This window comes from Macrotis lagotis, chromosome X (genome assembly GCF_037893015.1).
Source record: "Macrotis lagotis isolate mMagLag1 chromosome X, bilby.v1.9.chrom.fasta, whole genome shotgun sequence".
In the NCBI taxonomy this organism is placed as follows: Eukaryota; Metazoa; Chordata; class Mammalia; order Peramelemorphia; family Peramelidae; genus Macrotis; species Macrotis lagotis.
Window position 1 is genome coordinate 286,538,744 of NC_133666.1, and position 19,143 is coordinate 286,557,886.

General features: G+C 39.2%; 1 protein-coding gene and 1 non-coding gene across 6 annotated transcripts in view; one reads left to right on the forward strand and one right to left on the reverse strand.

Annotated features, from left to right (window-relative positions):
- Nucleotides 1-5,080: 5,080 nt before the first annotated feature.
- Nucleotides 5,081-19,143, forward strand: part of CPLANE1 (ciliogenesis and planar polarity effector complex subunit 1) — a 155,384-nt gene continuing 141,321 nt past the window's right edge. For 4 of the 5 annotated variants that reach the window (XM_074202095.1, XM_074202099.1, XM_074202098.1 and 1 more), the window contains exons 1-5: nucleotides 5,081-5,182; nucleotides 8,708-8,839; nucleotides 11,656-11,791; nucleotides 12,144-12,263; nucleotides 12,603-12,835. In XM_074202095.1, the coding sequence (XP_074058196.1) occupies nucleotides 8,759-8,839; nucleotides 11,656-11,791; nucleotides 12,144-12,263; nucleotides 12,603-12,835 (570 nt within the window). In that variant the 5' untranslated portion in view covers nucleotides 5,081-5,182; nucleotides 8,708-8,758. Of the gene's footprint in view, nucleotides 5,183-7,462; nucleotides 7,923-8,707; nucleotides 8,840-11,655; nucleotides 11,792-12,143; nucleotides 12,264-12,602; nucleotides 12,836-19,143 lie in introns of those variants that run through there. The other variant, XM_074202096.1, reaches the window with a different exon arrangement.
- Nucleotides 18,781-18,887, reverse strand: LOC141503559 (U6 spliceosomal RNA). The gene has a single exon (XR_012472908.1). It is a non-coding gene; the product is annotated as a U6 spliceosomal RNA (small nuclear RNA).

Consider the following 19,143-nt stretch of genomic DNA (forward strand, 5'->3'; position numbering starts at 1 on the left):
AAATACCTGGCTAAATGAAAAAAGAGGTATAAAAATTCACTCATGAATGCCTTAAAAAGTAGAAGTAGACACATGGAAAAGAAGAGAAACTCATTGAAGAAAATCATTCTTTAAAAATTAGATTTGGTTACCTAGCCGTGTGGCCTTGGGCAAGCCACTTAACCCCATTGCCTTGCAAAAACCAAAAAATTAGATTTGGGCAAGTTAAGTTAATGACTATGGGATATTAAGAACCAATAAAACAAAATCAAAAGAATAAAAAAAATAATATCTCATTGGAATAGCAGCTGATCTGGAAAGTAGATCAAGGAGAGATAATTTTAGAATTATTGGATTCCCTGAAAGCCATGATCAAAAAAGAGCCTAGTCATCACTTTTCAATAAATTATCAAGGAAAACTGCCCTGATATTCTAGACTCAGAAGGTAAAATACAAATGGAAAGAATTTACCAATCACTTCCTGAAAGATATCCCAAACAGAAAATTCCTCAAAATGTAGCCAAATTCCAGAGCTCCCAGGTCATGAAGAAAATATGGTAAACAGAAAGATAATATTCATATATCATAGAACCACAGAATAATGCAAAATTTAGCAGGTTCTATGATATTCTGGTGGATAAAGAATGGAGGATTACAACCAAAAATTACTTAATTCAGAAAACTGAGTATAATACTTTAGGGAAAAAATTGAGGATTTTTAAATATTCCTGATGAAAAGACCAGACCTATACAGAAAATTTGACTTACAAATATGACTCAAAAGAAGTATAGAAAAGTAAAGAGGAAAGAGAAATCATAAATCAAAAAAGTTAAACTATTTACATTACATTCCTACATGGGAAGATGACACTTGCAACTCCTAAGAACTTTCCATTATTAGGGCAATTAGGAGCATTTACATGTTTGTGTGTGTGTGTGTGTGTGTGTGTGTGTGTGTGTGCGCATGCGTGCGTGTGTGTGTCAGTGTGTTAGTCTGTGTGTGTGTAGATATCTCTCTATATACACATATATTTACATAAATTTGAATATGATGGTATGGTATCTAAAAATTAAAAAAGTTTAAAAAAAAGGAATGCAAGGAAGAGGTAGAATGGGGTAAATTATTTTATGTAAAAGAGACACAAAAGACCTTTTATAGTGGAGGGGATGAAGGAGGATGTGGGAGGGGAAAATGCCTGAATCTTAGTCTCACTGGAATTGACTTGAAGAGGGAATAATATACAGACTCAGTTGGGTATGGAAATCTGTCCTACAAGAGTAAAGTAGGAGGATAAGGTATAAAATGAGGGGCGGGGCTGATAGGAGGGAAGGTATATAGGGGGAGTCAGTATCAGAAACAAAACACTTCTGAGGATGAACAGGGTGAAAGGATAGAGTAGAATAAATGGGGAAATAGAATGGAGCAAAATAGTAATCATTAATGTGTTAAAAATTTACATAAAATGTCTGACAAAGATCTCTTTCAAATATATAGAGAACTGTCAAATTTATAAAATGAAAGGAATTTTCCAATTGATAATAGGTCAAAAGACGAATAGTTTTCAAGCAAATTAATCAAAGCTATCTCTAGCTATCTGAAAAAAAAATTCTAAGTCACTATTGATTAGAGAAATGAACAATTAAAACAATTCTTCAGTAACACCTCACAGTTATCAGATTGACTAATATGACAGAAAAGGAAAATGATAGATGTTGGAAGGGATGTGGAAAAATTGAGACATTATGAATTGTCAGTGGAGTTGTGAGCTGACTTAACCATTTTAACCATTGTAACTATGCCCAAAGGACTTTAAAACCCGTTGACCCAGAAATACCATCACTAGGTCTATAGTATCCCAAAGAGATTGAGATCAAAAAGGAAAAGGACATATGTGTTCAGAAATATGGATCTTTTCTTGAATTGGAAAATAAGGGAATGTCCATCAATAGAGGAATGGATGAACAAATTGTAATATATGATTACCATGAAATACTATTGTACTATAAGAAATAATGAACAGGATGCTCTCAGAAAAACCTGGACTTACATGAACTGATCCAAAGTGAAATAAGCAGAACCAGTAGATCAGTGTTCACAGAACAGTGATATCTGAACAGTTATCAGCTGTGAATGACTTAGGTATCTCAGTGAAACAGTGATCCAAGATAATTCTTGAGGACATATAATAAAAAATGTTATCCATTCCCAGAGAAAGAGCTTGTGAGGGGCAAAAAATGCTGACTTTTCACAAACATAGTGCTAAATTAGTATAATCCATAGGCCTCAGTTTCTATTTCTCAAGAATCAGGTGAGTGTGAGAACCTGGATCTCCAGCAGGAAAACCATGTCACCCTAATCATATAAGGTGGAAACAAAGACAGACTCTCCTGGGAAAGCTTAGGTACACTCCCCCCTTCTGTTGGGAGCCAGGGTCTCTAAGCTGTTTGACACAGTCGCAGCAAGAAGACTCAAGGCAGTCACACTGCCTGATGGAACAACATTTCTTTCTTCAATATACATAGGAATTTCATGCATACCAATATTTATAGGTTTATTATTGATTACAATATTTACTCACCCTAATACTGGAATGACTATAAAGGAAGGATTTCAGAAAAATTCCTTGAATAAAACAGATTGTAAACTCTGTCCAAATTTAACAGGACTGCCCCTCCCTGAGGCATACAAAAGGCTTCCACGCTATGAAATCTCTGGAAAACCCAGCACTGGGAATTCCAAGGAGATACCAGGATATATACAGGGAAAACAGATACAAGATGGATCAGATAGAATTCCAGGGAAATTAATAGTTTACCCCCCCCCTTACCATACACAGGAATATATGAAAAAGATGGTGAGAAAATAGTACAGGTGACTGATATGTGAACTCCAGCAGCCTTAGTTTCATGGGAAAGAATAAAAAAGTCATAGAAACTGTGGCTTCTACCAACTAGGCCAGAAAGAAAAATTGGTTATTGTGAGAGTTATCGGATGGGTAGACAAGCATAAAGACCCTCACTACAGACTGTTAAGGAAGTGTATCAAAAAACATTACCTACACAAAAAATTTAAAATTTTCCATTAAAAGAATTGCTTAATTAATAACTTTAAATGAATTAACAATTATACAATGTACTAATAAATATGGTAACAGACAGGTAACAGGTCAGCATGGTCTGAGTAGGGATAAGAAATTAATTAACTATATGATTATTACTTAAACTTGTAATCACATGATTAAAACTTGTAACCATATGAACTATATGATTGTTGATGAAAATTGTACACTCTTGTAACCAAGGAAATGATCTCAGATTGTTTGCTTGCAACATACATGATTCTGAAACTATAAAAATAAATTCAAGCAGCTGACAGTCAACCTGCTCCTGCCTTTACCCACTTGTTAACTCAACTCATTTCGCTGACTCTATCCCTCCTGTCAGGTTCCAAGGACCCCTCGGAGGCTGGGACCCCCCCCCCCCCCCTTCTCTTTGGACCATCAAGTTTGATCAATTGTTGTAAGGGTTGGCAGAAAAGAGGAGGGGGAATGAGTTGTGGTTTTTTGTGTTTTTTTTTTAACCCTGCTTCAGCTTCTGTAATTGGGCTTTCTCTCTCTCTCTCTCTCTCTCTCTCTCTCTCTCTCTCTCTCTCTCTCTCTCTCTCTCTCTCTCTCACATAGAGTTAGGAACTGCCCTGCTTCTTGCGAGAATCAAAATAAATTTTAACTCTTTGTTGCCACTTTGAGAGGACTCTGAGTAGTCATTTTGGGTTAAGGTCTCAATACCCTGCACAAGCTGATGGAGTCTGAATGTATATCAAAGCTTACTTGTTTTTACTTTATTTTTGGGGGGGTCTTCTTTTTGCATAACAAGGCTAATATGAAAATGTAAAGGTAAAATAAATTGCTTTCCTTCTTAATGAGAGAAGGGGAGAAGGAGTGAGAGAATTTAGAATTCAAAATAAAAAAATTTTTATATGAAACTGGTGAAAAAATAAAATATTTAAATAATTAAAAAAAATTCTACTGGCCACAGTCTCATGTTTATTTGTTGAGTGAGTTAATCAGTTGTTAAAATAATGGGAAAGGGGAGCCATGTTCTAAGCAGAGTAGGGCAGAATAGAGAGAAGGGGACAAAGAAAGGAAGTGATGGAGTGGATGACCAAAGGGAAGCAGGACCACTAAAAAGTCCTATATAAAAGAGATAAACAATTTAGATGGGCATGAAAATTCAGGATTGTAAGAAGTAGGTTGAAGAAGGAAGAGATTTAAAAGAGAAGGGGGGAGAGAGAGAGAGAGAGAGAGAGAGAGAGAGAGAGAGAGAGAGAGAGAGAGAAGGAAAAGGAGAAGAAAGAATGATTAGAAGAGAGGAAGAAGAATAGAGATCCTTCCCTAGGAAGTTGAGAAGTTGAATGGAGAAAGAAGGGAGAAAAAGAGAGGGATAGAGAGAGAATGGAAGAAAGCAAAGGAGGAGATTGGAGAGGATGAAGGTAAGAAGAGGTGTCTAAAAGAGGCAAATGTGGGATCAAAGATGGGCATAGGAGAGAGTATCTGGACTCTGCCAGGCTGCCAAGGAGGAGAGAGGAGAATGGGGAAAGGGCATGGGAGGGGAGAGGGGGAAAAAAGTGCTCTTGAGAAACTTCTAAGGTCCTTCACTGACTTTCAGATTTCCATAAAAGCAAAGGCCCATCTTTTTTAATATTCTTCAGGAGTAATATGGCAATGAAACAGAAAAATAGCCACTGCCAATGAAGTGAAGATGAATGTCAGAGAAGCCAACAGTCACATGATAGCTACGAGCAGGCTGTATCACATGGCAAAGAGGAGAACTAAAGGACGTCATCATCAAACAAGCGCAAAAGAATTAGCAAAATGTTCCGATGATGTGCCGGGGCATGAGTGGGGAAGGAGAGGGGAGACGGGTGAGGGGGCGGATCTCGGGGCAGAGGAGGACACGTGGGAGGGAGGGAGCGAAGAGCGGGAGCAAGGGGGGAGGCGCCAGCCTGCGGGAGCTTCTGAGCACGCGCGGAGGCTTCGGCTCGGCTCCGCAGGGAGGCCGCTGCTGCGCGTGCGCGGGCTCAGGGCGGCTCGGGGCGGGGCTGAGGCGGGAAGCGGAGAGCTGGGCCCGGCCCGGGGCCGCCGCGCTTCTCTGCCCCCGGCGCCCGCTCGGAGCCTCCTGGGCCTTCATTTCGGCTAGCGCCCCGGTAAGTCCCCCGGCCCCGCCGCGCAGAGCCGAGGGCTCTTCCCCTGCCCCTCCGCATCCTCCCCTCCCCCTCCGCATCCTCCCTCCTTCCCCCTCCGCATCCTCCCCTCCCCCTCCGCATCCTCCCTCCCTCCCCGCCCCCTCTGCATCCCCTCCGCATCCTCCCCTCCCCCTCCGCATCCTCCCCTCCCCCTCCGCATCTTCCCTCCCCCCTCTGCACCCTCCCCTCCTCAGCATCCTCCCCTCCCCCTCCGCATCCCCCTCCGCATCCCCCCTCCCCTCCCCCTCCGCATCCCCCTCCGCACCCTCCCCTCCCTCTCCGCACCCTCCCCCTCCCCATCCCCCTACGCATCCTCCCCTCCCCCTCCGCATCCCCCCTCCCTCCCCGCCCCCTCTGCATCCCCTCCGCATCCTCCCCTCCCCCTCCGCATCTTCCCTCCCCCCTCTGCACCCTCCCCCCTCAGCATCCTCCCCTCCCCCTCCGCATCCCCCTCCGCACCCTCCCCTCCCTCTCCGCACCCTCCCCTCCCCTCCCCCTCCCCCCTCCCCCTCCGCATCCCCCCCTCCCCCTCCGCATCCCCCTCCCCCTCCGCATCCTCCCCTCCCCCACCAGCCTCAGGCCTGCTTGGAGTGATGGAGCACTGGGCCTGGGCGCATCAGACCCGAGTTCAAATCCTTCCTCCCACGGGTATTGGCCGAGTGACCCTGAGCAAGTCACCTTCCTGCTCGGTAAAATGGGGGTCCCGGAGACAGCGGTGGCCCAGGGGAGTCAGAGTCAGGCCTACCCCGGGCAGCGGGGGAGGGGGGGCACGTAGCAGGGCATTCTGATACCAGCCTCCCCCAGCCCCTGCCTCTCCCACTCTTTCTCCTGCCCCTTCCTCACTTTTCCTCTTTAAACAAATTCATTCATCCTCAACAAACATTTCAATAAACAAAGGAAACGGATTTCTTATTGAAATGGTGAAATTCTATTGTTTGCTTTTTTTTTCAAGGCAATGGGGAGGTGAAGTGACTTGTCTAAGGTCACACAGCTAGGTAATTGTTAAGTGTCTGAGATCGGATTTGAACTCAGGCACTCCTGACTTCAGGACAGGTGCTCTATTCACTATATGTCTTAGCTGCCCCTGTTTGTGTTTTTTAAAAGTATGTTAAATTTAGCAGGATTTTGAAAAAAAAAACCTGGCCTATTTGTGCTCTTTTTTCCTTTTTTTTTCTTTAAATGCACTCGCTCTTTGAATTTGTCACTATCTGGTTAATTTACCTATTTCTCTTGCAATAAAGAAAAATAGTTGAGCAAAGAAATCCACACCTGGTCTGTATCTCTGCATCCTTATCTTATTCAAAGGTATTAATGCCACCCATCTCCTGTGGGCCAGATGCAAATGGAAGCTTTCCATTAGTGGCCCCCTCCCCCTATACCTTCCAGTCCCTGCCCCCCCCCCCCCCCCAGCAGGACCAGTTCCCTAATTCCAGCTCCTTGGTTTCCAGGGTTTGCTTCAAGACTCAGCTCAAATTCCACCTTTTCTCCCTTGTCTTTCCAGCATGTGATGTCTTTCCTCTTTCATATTACCTTACATTCATTCTGTGTATAAATCTCTAATGTGCCAAGTTTACTTATCTCTCCCATTAGAATACATGCTCCTTGACAACAGTCTCCATTTTTGTGCGGTCCTTTGTGTATCCCAAATGTCTAGCTGGGTGCTTGACATAATAAATGCATGTGAGCATAATGATAAGGATCCTCTTGGCCCTTGAGGAATAGGGTACCTGTTTTACTCACCCAGGTCTCTGCTGTGGATATCTGACCACAGAAATGATTCAGTCTCTTTTATTTCCCTTTACTACATATTCCTTACTTTCCCCGTCTTTGTTGGAACAGAGATAGGTTCCCAGTAGTGTTAGTGTTCTCCCTGGAGTGACATAGAAATGGACCATTCTTTCTAGATGAAAAATCATCACCTAATCTGAATTAGCAGGCTCTCACAGACATACAAATTAGGGATTTCAGTATCTAAGAGAGGGCTCCCTGTTAAATACTTTTCTTTGTGAACCAAAAGCTTTGTGAATAAAAAGCCTACCAGATGATTGTATTTTTCTCTGGGTGGAATACAGACTAGATTTTAGAATTGTTTATGGCATAAGCCACTCTATGTGTTTGGATTATTCATTGTAAATTGAATTTGCTATTTTAAATAAAGACATTGTTTTCCTGTAGTATTGGTTTATAGTCTTCTTTTTTTTTTTTTTTTTTTTGATTTTTCAAGGCAGTGGGGTTAAGTGGCTTGCCCAAGGCCACATGACTAGGTAATTGTTAAGTGTCTGAGGTCAAATTTGAACCCAGGTACTCCTGACTCCAAGGTTTGTTCTTTATCCACTGCACAACCTAGCCACCCATTGGTTTATAGTCTTAATGTTTTATTCATTGTATCTCATTCTAACTTTTTTCATTATAAAGTTTGTTTTGGGGACTGCTGTCTAAATTTTTACTCTTTGAAATGAATGAATTTTGTTGTGATTGCTCTCAGCAGCATAAATACCTTTTTAAAAAAATTAATGTATTTATTTTGAATTTTATAATTTTCCCCCTAATCTTGTTCCCTCCCTCCACCTCCCACAGAAGGCATGGTATACATTGATGTAAGTTGAATGTGATGAGAGAGAAATCATATCCTTAAGGAAGAAAAATAAAGTATAAGAGATAGCAAAATTATACAACAAGTGTTTTTTCACCTAAATTAAAGGTAATAGTCTTTGGTCTTTGTTCAAACTCCACAATTCTTTCTCTGGATACAGATGGTATTCTTCATTGCAGAGAGCCCCAAATTGTCCATGGTTGTTGCACTGATGGAATGAGCAAGTCCATTAAGGTTGATCATCACTCCCATGTTGCTGTTAGGGTGTACAGTGTTCTGCTTCTGCTCATCTTGCTCAGCATCAGTTCACAGCATAAATATCTTGAGAAATAAGTACTGTACATGTGCTACAGTAAACTATAATAGTCTTTGTTTTTTTTCCAATAAATCATTGTGCTTTTCCTTGACTAAAATGAGCAGAGCTCTATTACCAAAAGAGGAATATGTTGTTAGGTTATTTTTTTGGAGGTTTTATTTTTGTTTAGCAATTATGCTTATGATTTTGTATTTATGTTTAGTTTGTAAGAAGGTAGTCATCTAAATAAAAAAATTTGTATAACTGGAAAACTAAATTACATACTATGCAAATCAAATTATAAAACATGAATATCTATTGAATAATCTTTTAGGAAACAGAGATGTGAAACAAACTTCAACACTATCCCTGTTTTTAAGCTGATATGTTTCCTCAGAAAACTATTTGGTTTTTTTCTGGGGGATAGAAGTGAATAGGGAGTTGGGGGGGTGGAGAGGGAGATGTTGTCAAGTTGTGTTGACTAAAAAGGAGTCTACCCCCCCAAAATATTGAAAAAGTCATATGTATATTAGCAATTGAGAGCCTCATAAAGAAATAAGACATTGTTTTTTGTTTTTCTTCCCTATCATTCATTAAGGAGTCCTGTAACTTTTTCCTGATTATTTTACTTATTGACATTTTTGACAACATGGAGGTTAAACTAGAAGTTTTATTATCAACAAGTATTAAACAGAAAAAACCTTGGCCTCGAATTTCCTGGCTGGGACAGGTAAGTCTTTTTCCTTTTTTCTTTTAAAAGGCAATGGGGTTAAATGACTTGTCCAAGGCTAGGCAAGTATCAAGTGTCTGAGGTCAAATTTGAACTCAGTTCCTCTTGATTCCAGGGCTGGTGCTCTATTCACTGTGCCACTTAGCTACCCTGAGGCATTTCATTTCATTCTTTTCATTTATATACATTTATGTGTATTTGTTAAATGTTTTATATATATCTGTCTATATTTACTTGTAAAATAGAACAAGGAGAATAAAACATGCTTTCATCTAAAGGTAAAATGCTTCCTTATCTATTTGAATTAAATTAGCAGACAAATGATTTTACTTATAGATATTGGCTTTTATTGGGATTTTAATTGGTCCTCTAGTCCAGTATCATTTTATAGACAAGACAGTTGAGGCCAAAGGAAGAGAAGTGATTAACCTGCTTAAGGTCACACAAATGACAACTGACATACAGAATTCAACTTAGGTCCTCTTAGGCCATCCAAAGACATTGTTTTTCTCAATCTTCCATGGAAACTTCATAAATACATGTCATATTAAAAAATTGTGTAAAGATCTTTTTTATTTTAGGAAAATTATTTCTCCAAAAAAATTTTATATGGAAAAATGTGTTTTGGGACGGCTAGGTGGTGCAGTAGATAAAGCTCTGACCCTGGAGTCAGGAGTACCTGGGTTCAAATCCGGTCTCAGACACTTAATAGTTACCTAGCTGTGTGGCCTTGGGCAAGCCACTTAACCCCATTTGCCTTGCAAAAACCTTAAAAAAAAAAAAGAAAAGAAAAATGTGTTTTGCTATTAGTTCAAATTTTTTTGTATTATTTAGAGCTAAGATGGTGTAAATCTGAAGAAGGGAATCTTCTAAAGGTAGGACAAATTAAGGATACGAGCCATATCAGATCACAACCCTTCCTTGTCTCCTCAGTGTGGGTATTCCCTACAAGTGTGTGGATCGATCATGTATAAGTTCTTTCATAGATCTGCTACAAAAGTTCTTTCTAACATCCTGGGAGGCTTCCTTTGTTTTTTGTACATTTTGTCAATTCCAGTAGAACACTTGAGTTGTCTCCCTGCGTTCCTTTTTTTTTTTAAGTTTTATGAGGCAATGAGAATAAGTGACTTACCCAAGGTCATACAACTAGATAATTATTATAGATAATATAGATAATTATTAGAATAATAATATATAGAATAATATAGAATATATTATATATAATATGTAATATAATATAGAATATATAGAATAATATATAGAATAATATAGATAATTATTAAGTGTCTGAGACTGGATTTGAACTCAGATTCTCCTGACTCCAGGGATGGTGCTCTGTCTTCCGTGCCACCTAGCTGCCACTTGTTCCTTTTTTTGCCATCTGACTAGGTCACTTACTTTTCCGATCATTCATTTCCTTCATGTCTGTTGTTGTGGGTCAATCACCATTGTGAATTGTTAGATTCCTTCCACTGACTGCTTTTTTTTGAATCAATTGCAATATTGATTTCTTGGAGACTGGTATTCTCAGATGTACAGAACTAATGGGAGGACATTTATATTAAAAAGATAGTTCTTTGCAGAGAGCAGCTTGAAATTAGTAAAAGCATGCATAATTTCACAGGTGTAATTCAGATAGTTTTCTTTATATTTAATTATGAAATCACTGGCACTGTTTGTTCCAGATAGACAAACTAATATATTAATTTGAAAGCCTAGACATCATATAGTCAGGATTATAGGCATTCTTTATCCAGAGAGTCACATTTGTATAAATTATTAGATCTCTTTTGAAAATTATGAATTTCACTATGCAATTTCCCTTATGCAATCAACCCACTATAATCAACAAAGAGGAGTCCATCCAAAGGAAATTTCTTTTCCATTTGAACTTTGTACAAGATCTAGTTCATGACAGTTACACAATTTGAATAAATCTGATATGATTGACTGGAGATTTTATATTCATTAAGATATTGAAATGATTTGCCATTTTCTTTTCCAGCAAAGCATTAATATAATATGGTTATCCATAGTATGGTATAGTTCATGAGTTCTTAAACTGAACTTCTTAGATCCCCAAGATGTCCATGAACAGATTTCAGGGGATTAGGATCAATGTCAGTTTAAGAAAAAACAACTGCATCTTTATTTTTACTAACTTCTAAATTTACCACTTCACTTGTAGAATTTTTCTTAGAAGGAGTTTGTAGACTTCATTAAGTTGCCAAAAAGGTCCATGACTCAAAAGAATATGACATAGTAGTATAATTGAAGTCAGAAAGCATGAGGGTAGAATCTTGTCTTTGACACTTAACAAACTGTATGACCTTTGTCAAATCCTTTTACCTTTTATCAATTTCTTCATCTCCAAAGTGGTAATGATATTTGTATCTACTTCACAGGACTGTTATGAGACTCAAGTGAGATAATATATGTAAAGTGCTGTTCGTACCTTAAAATGGTACATAGATTTTAGCTGTATAAAACCTTTGCAATTCAAAACCCCAAACTGCGTGAATTTTTAAAAGTAACTATTACAATTATGAACTAGCAGATAAGATGTTTGAATAAAGTATTCAGAGATTAGTTATATAGCAAAGATAGTTAGAAACAGTGGAAATTTCTTAGATGGCTTTCACTAATTTCTATGCATGTCCATGATTTCCATTTAAAATGTGAAATTCTCAAACTGGATTTCAGCTTCTATCTTTCTTGTCCCTTCTACTATTATATTATTGCTACTATAGTTAGATCTAAGTGAACAGATAATTTTGTTTGGCACTTTAATGTCTCCAGTGTTTATTTTTCCATAGGAAAAGGAAGCTATTTTTCTTTTGGATGATAAGAATATAAATGAAATTAATTTGCCATCTGGAAAGACAAAGAAGAAAATTCCTCGTCTACAGTTTTTGCTGAAAAATACTGTCATCTTAACAACTTCTAGGAATGGTTAAGTATTGCTTATAATTTTTAAAAACTTCAGTTAAATTGTTTTTGGAAGTAATTGTTGCATGAATAGAGAATTGGTCTTGAGCCTGGAAGATCTGTTTTTAAGCCCTGCCTCTGATAATTACTGACTCTGTGACTCTGAGAAAGTCACTTAACTTCTCAGTTTCCTAGACAGTCCTTTAATACTATAAATTGTAGAGTAATGCAAATTGATTGATTTTGCTTATTGGGAGTTCCCTCCACTAATGAAATTCCACAGAAAAATGGATTTCAATTTGTAGTAATTTATAATCGAATTGAATGTTGGAGCATTTTCAAGTTTAGAAGGAATACTTTTTTTTTTTTGAAACAGATGTTTGGCTAGCTGGAGTACTTAATACTGGTGAAATTTTTCTTTGGAACAAAGATCAAGACTGCTTAAAAACTATATCTGCAACTGAAGAGTCTAAAACACTGATAATAGCAGCCTTAGGTAGGAATCTCATAATTATCTGTTTGCTTGCATTTACCGAAAAATAGAAGGGGGGAAGTAGGAAGTACTCTTAAAGAATCCTAATTCAAATCTCTTTTCATTGTTTTAGTGACAGTTGTCTCTGGCATATCTAAAACTTTTGTGTCTAATATGAATCCATTCTTATTAACATTATTTTCTTCCCTTGTAAATGTTTTGTGTATTTTTTCTTTTATAAATTTTCTATTTGATAAATAGAAGGGCAGAAAAATTGGTGAATTAAAAAACCATGTATTTTAGAGCTGGGAAATTGGACCTTATGGTGAACGAGAATTTTTCCTCCCCCCTTTCCTCCCCCAGAATGTTGCCTGAGACTGTATATCTGTATATCAGGAGATGGAAAAAGAGTTCTACTTACCACACCTTCTGGATACATCTTGCTGTGGGAGTGCTTGGAATCTGAGAATATTATATATTGTAAAAACTCTTCACTATTGGGTCAGTGGTCACAAATCAAACCTGAAAAATCAATTGTATTGCCTTCTCCTGAAGATAAAGAAGCTGTGGTAGATGCTGTTTTTATAAGAAATGAGGTAAATTGAAGGAAAAAGTTAATTGTGAGAGCAAGGTATATAGAATTTCAGCTCTGTATTGGGATGGTAATTATAAGATTAACTCATTAGTAATATGAAACGTTTTCAAAATTTCCTGTCCATACTTTTTTCATTTAATATTTATTTTCATTTTGTACAATGTTTTTTTATACATTAATAAAATATTCTTGTTTAATAGTAAACAAAATACCCCCTTCCCCCAAATATAGACTCACTTGAGCAATAAAGTAAAGGGGAGGGAAAAAAATTAAAATTAAAATTAAAAAAAATAATAGTAATAATTGTAGGTATGTCCAATGGCGCAGTGGACGGGGCACCAGCCCTGGAGCCAGGAGCACCCAAGCCCATATCCAGCCCCGTACAACCAACAATCACCCAGCCGTGTGACATGCAAGCCACCCCAACCCCACTGCCCTGCATAAACCAAAAAAAGAAAAAAAAAAGACCTAAAATGAAATAAAATAGTAATAAAAGTAGGGGAGGCTGGGTGGCGGACAGAGCACTGGCCCTTGAGCCAGGAGCACCCAAGTTTGAATCTGGCCTCAGAGACCCAATGATGACCCTGCTATGTGGCCCCAGGCAGGCCACCCAGCCCCATTTGCCCTGCCCCCCCAAATAATAATAATAAAAAAATGTGCTTCATTCTGTGTTCCAACACCACCAACTCTGTCGTGGGTGGATCACATTCTTTATGATAAGTCTGTCACAAAAGTTACTTCCATATTTTTCCACCATTGCCATTGCTGATCGCAACTCCCTCCTTTCCTATTTCTCCAGTACCATGTACTATATTTTCTCTCTCCTTTCACTCTGACTCTGCTGTAGGGTTGCTGAGTGGTGCAGCAGACAGATCCCTGGTCCTGGGGCCAAGAAGCCCTGAGCCCCCATACTACCCCTTAGGCCCAGAATCCACCTGGCCCTATGGCCCTGGACAGGCCATCCAATCCCAGCCCCTTGCAAGAAGTAAAAGAAAATGTGTTATATCTGACCACTGTCCCCCCATGGTCCATCCTCTCCTCCTTCATTCACATCCCCCCCCCTTCCCTCTGTCCCCCCCCCCCTTACTCCAGATGCCTATACCCCATTGAGTATATATGCTGTTTTCTCTCCTAACCACCTCTGATGAGAGCAAAGGTTCCCTCATTCCCCCTTGCCTTCCCCCCTTCCATATCATTGCAATAGCTCATTGTAATAAAGAAAAATCTTATTATATGAAATATCTTGGCCTATTCCCCCTCTCCTTTTTCTTTCTCCCATTACATTTCCCTTTTTTCTATTGACTCCAGTTTTACACCATATTTTATCTTCCAATTCACTGTTCTCCTGTGCTTCATCTATAAAAGCTCCTTCTACCTGCTCTATTAACTGAGAAGGTTCATATGAATATTGTCAGTGTCATTTTTTCTGTGCAGGAATATGTGCAGTTCATCTTCATTAAATCCCTCATATTTTCCCCTTCTCTTCCAATCTCTATGCTTCACCTGAGTCCTGTGTTTGAAGATCAAACCTTCTGTTCAGCTCTGGCCATTCCAACAGGAACATTTGAAATTCCCCTGGTTCATTGAAAGTCCATCTTTTTCCCTGGAAGAGGACATTCAGCCTTGCTGGGTAGTTCATTCTTGGCTGCATGCTAAGCTCTTTTGCCTTCCGGTTTATTATATTCCAAGCCCCACAAGCTTCCAATGTAGTTGCTGCTAAGTCCTGTGAGATCCTGACTGCAGCTCCACGGTATTTGAACTGTGTCCTCCTGGCTGCTTGTAATATTTTCTCTTTGACTTGGGAGTTCTGGAACTTGGCTATAATATTCCTAGGGGTTGGTTTTTTGGGATCTCTTTCTCGGGGGGGATCGCTGGATTCTCTCCATTTCTATTTTGCCCTCTGCTTCTAGGATATCAGGGCAATTTTCCTGTAGTAATTCTTTGAAAATGATGTCAAGGCTCTTTTCCTGATCATGACTTTCAGGTATTCTAATAATTTTTAAATTATCTTTCCTAAATCTGTTTTCCACATCAGTTGTTTTTTCAGTGAGATGTTTCACATTTTCTTCTAATTTTTCATTCTTTTAGTTTTGAAATATTGAGTCCTGATTTCTCGTAAATTCATCAATTTTCCTGAGTTCTATTCGTTGTCTGAAGGATTTGTTTTCCTCATAGAACTTTCTTATTTCTTTTTCCATCTAGCCAATTTTGCTTTTTAAAGCATTCTTCTCCTCAATCACTTTTTGAACTGTTTTATCCATTTGACCTAAGCTGGGTTTTAGCATGCTATTTTCTTCAGCATTTTTTTGGTTTTCCTTGACTAAGCTGCTGACTTCATTTTCATGTTTTTCCTGCATCTCTCTCATTTCTTTTCCCAGTTTTCTTTTTTCTATCTTCCTCATTTGATTTTCAAAGTCTTTTTTGAGCTGTCATAACCTGAGCCCAATTTCTGGTTTTTTTGGAGTCTTTAGATGCAGGAGCTTGTGCTTCCTCATCTTCAGACTGAGTGTTTTGATCCTTCTTGGGCTCACAGGCAAAATATGTCTGAATGATATTCCTCTTGTTTCTCTGCTTGTTCATTTTCCCAGTCTGAGTCTGTTTTTTGGGGTGCTTCCTGAGTTTTTGGGGCACTCCCACAAGGGTCTCAGTGTGTGAGGCTCTGTTCTCCCTCCTGGTCTGTGAATGAACATAAGCACCCTGCTCTGCCACGGGGCTGAGGTGGGGGGGCCCTGTTGTTCTATGGGGGGGCCTAGACTGTGATCAGGATTTGAATGTGGTCAGAGCCCCAGAGTCCTGTTCCAGGGGCAGAGGACAGAGCTCTGCAGTCTCTCTTCACTCCCCTCCCTCAGCTCAATGGGCTCATGCCCTGGGGGCTCCTGCTTACCAGCTGTGCCTCCCCCTGCTTTTGTTTCCTGGATCTGGGCTTCGTGGTCATGCTGCTCCCTGTTTGCCCTGAGGAATGGGCTTCACATGCTCGCTCTGGCAGAGGTCCCTCTGCTGTTCCCCCAATTTGTGCCCGGTGCTCCCTGGGAAGTAGCCCAGGAAACTGCCCCTGCTGCTGTGAGCCACGGCTCCCAGCACCCTAGGACTGCCTCTGGGAGGGAGCAGAGCCTTTCTGCTCTTTTCCAGGTTACCTTGAGTAGGAGAATTGCCTCACTGGGTCCCTCTGTGGGTTCTGTTTCTCAAAAATTTAGTTAAGAGTCCTTAGTTTATAAGTTTTATGAGAAAGCGCCTAAGAGAGGATCCTCTCTTGTCTTGTTGCCATCTTGGCTCCGCCCCTCCCATACTTCTTTAAATATTGAAAAGAATATGGTTTAGACTTGTAATAGGTTTTTTCCTGATATTACTTTCATTAACATATCAATAATATGGAATTAGTGGAATTAAAACTACAAATCTTAATTTGGTCACATTTCTTTTTAACTTCCCATTTGTTTTTTAACTTTTTCCAAATTATGTTTTCCTACAGTCTTAACATAAATCAAATTCCCACTCTGTCACATTTAATTTGTCATGTTATTTTTTTTTAACCTATATTTTTAAAAATTTTCTTTTTTCTTTTTTTTTTTTGCAAGGCAATGGGGTTAAGTGGCTTGCCCAAGGCCACACGGCTAGATAATTATTAAGTGTCTGAGACCGGATTTGAACCCAGGTACTCGTGACTCCAGGGCCAGTGCTTTATCCACTGCGCCACCTAGCCGCCCCCAAAATTTTATTTTTCTATTTGCATGTCAAGAAAGTTTTTCAGCCTTCATCCATTCGCGTATTTAAAAATACACATTTTTCTACAACTTTTCCTTCCCACCCACCCCCCCCCACTTGGCAAATCACCTGATAAAATTTGTATATGGGGCTGGCCAGGTGGCGTAGTGGATGGAGCACCGGCCCTGGAGTCAGGAGTACCTAAATTAAAATCTGCCCTCAGACACTTAATAATTACCTAGCCGTGTGGCCTTGGGCAAGTCACTTAACCCCATTGCCTTGCAAAAACCTAAAAAAAAAGGTGTGTTTAACATGTTAACAGTTACTTTATATATGAGGAATTAGGACTAGGGGGAAAAGAAAGAAAGTAATAGTATAGAAAGAAAAAACAAGAGAAGTTTTAAAAAAGTGAACATAGTATCAATTCAGATTCTGTGATTTTCTTTTTGTTTTGTTTTGTCTTTTCCTCTGAATGTGGATGGTGTTGTACATAGCAAGTCGCTCAGGGTTGTGCTAGGTCTCTGAACTGCTGAGAGAAGCTGCATCCATCCTAGCTGATCAACTCACAATGTTGTTATTGTGTACAATGTTCTCTTTGCTCAACATCAGTTTGTATAATTCTTTCCCTGCTTCTCTAAAGTCTGATCATTCATGGTTTCTTTTTTTTCCCATTGTCAATAGGTTTAAGTGGTTTGCCCAAGGTTACACAACTAGATAATTATCTATTTTTTAAATTTATTTTTATTAAAGATATTATTTGAGTTTTACAATTTTCCCCCCAATCTTGCTTCCCTCCCCCCACCCCCCCAAGGAAAAGCACTCTGTCAGTCTTTACTTTGTTTCCATGTTGTACCTTGATCCAAATTGGGTGTGATGAGAGAGAAATCATATCCTTAAAGAAGAGAAGTCTAAGAGGTAACAAGATCAGACAATAAGGTATTTGTTTTTTTCTAAATTAAAGGGAATAGTCCTTGCACTTTGTTCACACTCCACAGCTCCTTATCTGGATACAGATGGCACTCTCCTTTGCAGACAGCTCAAAATTGCTCCCGATTGTTGCACTGATGGAATGAGCAAGTCCTTTAAGGTTGATCGTCACTCCCATGTTGCTGTTAGGGTGTACAGTGTTTTTCTGGTTCTGCTCATCTCACTCAGCATCAGTTCATGCAAATCCCTCCAGGTTTCCCTGAAATCCTGTCCCTCCTGGTTTCTAATAGAACAATAGTGTTCCATGACATACATATACCACAGTTTGCTAAGCCATTCCCCAATTGAAGGACATTTACTGGATTTCCAATTCTTTGCCACCACAAACAGGGCTGCTATAAATATTTTTGTACAAGTGTTTTTACCTTTTTTCATCATCTTTTCAGGATATGGACCCAGTAGTGGTATTGCTGGGTCAAAAGGTATGCACATTTTTGTTTCCCTTTGGGTATAGTTCCAAATAGCTCTGCAGAAGGGTTGGATGAGTTCACAGCTCCACCAACAGTGTAATAGTGTCCCAGATTGCCCACATCCCTTCCAACAATGATCATTATCCTTCCTGGTCATATTGGCCAATCTGAGAGGTGTGAGGTGGTACCTCTGAGAAGCTTTAATTTGCATTTCTCTAATAATTAATGATTTAGAGCATTTTTTCATATGGCTATGTATTGCTTTGATCTACTCATCTGTAAATTGCCTTTGCATATCCTTTGACCATTTGTCAATTGGGGAATGGCTTTTTGTTTTAAAAATATGACTCAGTTCTCTGTATATTTTAGAAATGAGTCCTTTTGTCAGAATCATTAGTTGTAAAGATTGTTTCCCAATTTGCTACATTTCTTTTGATCCTGGTTACATCTTGTTTACATAAAAAGCTTTGCAAAAGCTTTTTAATTTAATACAATTGAAATCATTTAGTTGGTTTTTTGTGATGTTCTCCAACTCTTCCTTAGTCATAAACTGCTCCCCTTTCCATAGATCTGACAGGCAGAGTAGTCCTTGATCTTCTAATTTGCTTATAGTATTGTTTTTTATGTCTAAGTCCTGTAACCATTTGGATCTTACCTTGGTAAAGGGTGTTAGGTGTTGGTCTAATCTAAGTTTCTTCCATACTAACTTCCACTTATCCCAGAAATTTTCAACAAAGAGGGAGTTTTTATCCCAATGGCCAGACTCTTTGGGTTTATCAAACAGCAGATTACTATAATCCTCTCCTGCTTTTACACCTAGTCTATTCCACTGGTCCACCACTCTATTAAAAATATGGAACGCTTCACGAATTTGCGTGTCATCCTTGCTCAGGGGCCATGCTAATCTTCTCTGTATCATTCCAATTTTAGTATATGTGCTGCCAAAGCGAGCACAACTAGATAATTATTAAATGTCAGAATTCATATTTGAACTGAGGTCCTCCTAACTCCAGGGCTGGTGCTTGATATATCCACCGTGCTACCTAACTGCCCCTCATGGTTTCTTATAGAACACTAGTCCTCCATAACATTCATAATTTGTTCAGTTAATCCCCAGTTGATGGGGCATCTCCTTAATTTGCAGGAATGTTATATTTTTTAATTGTGTTGCTTGAATTCTAATGTTCCCTTAGCTCTGGTTTTCTTATAA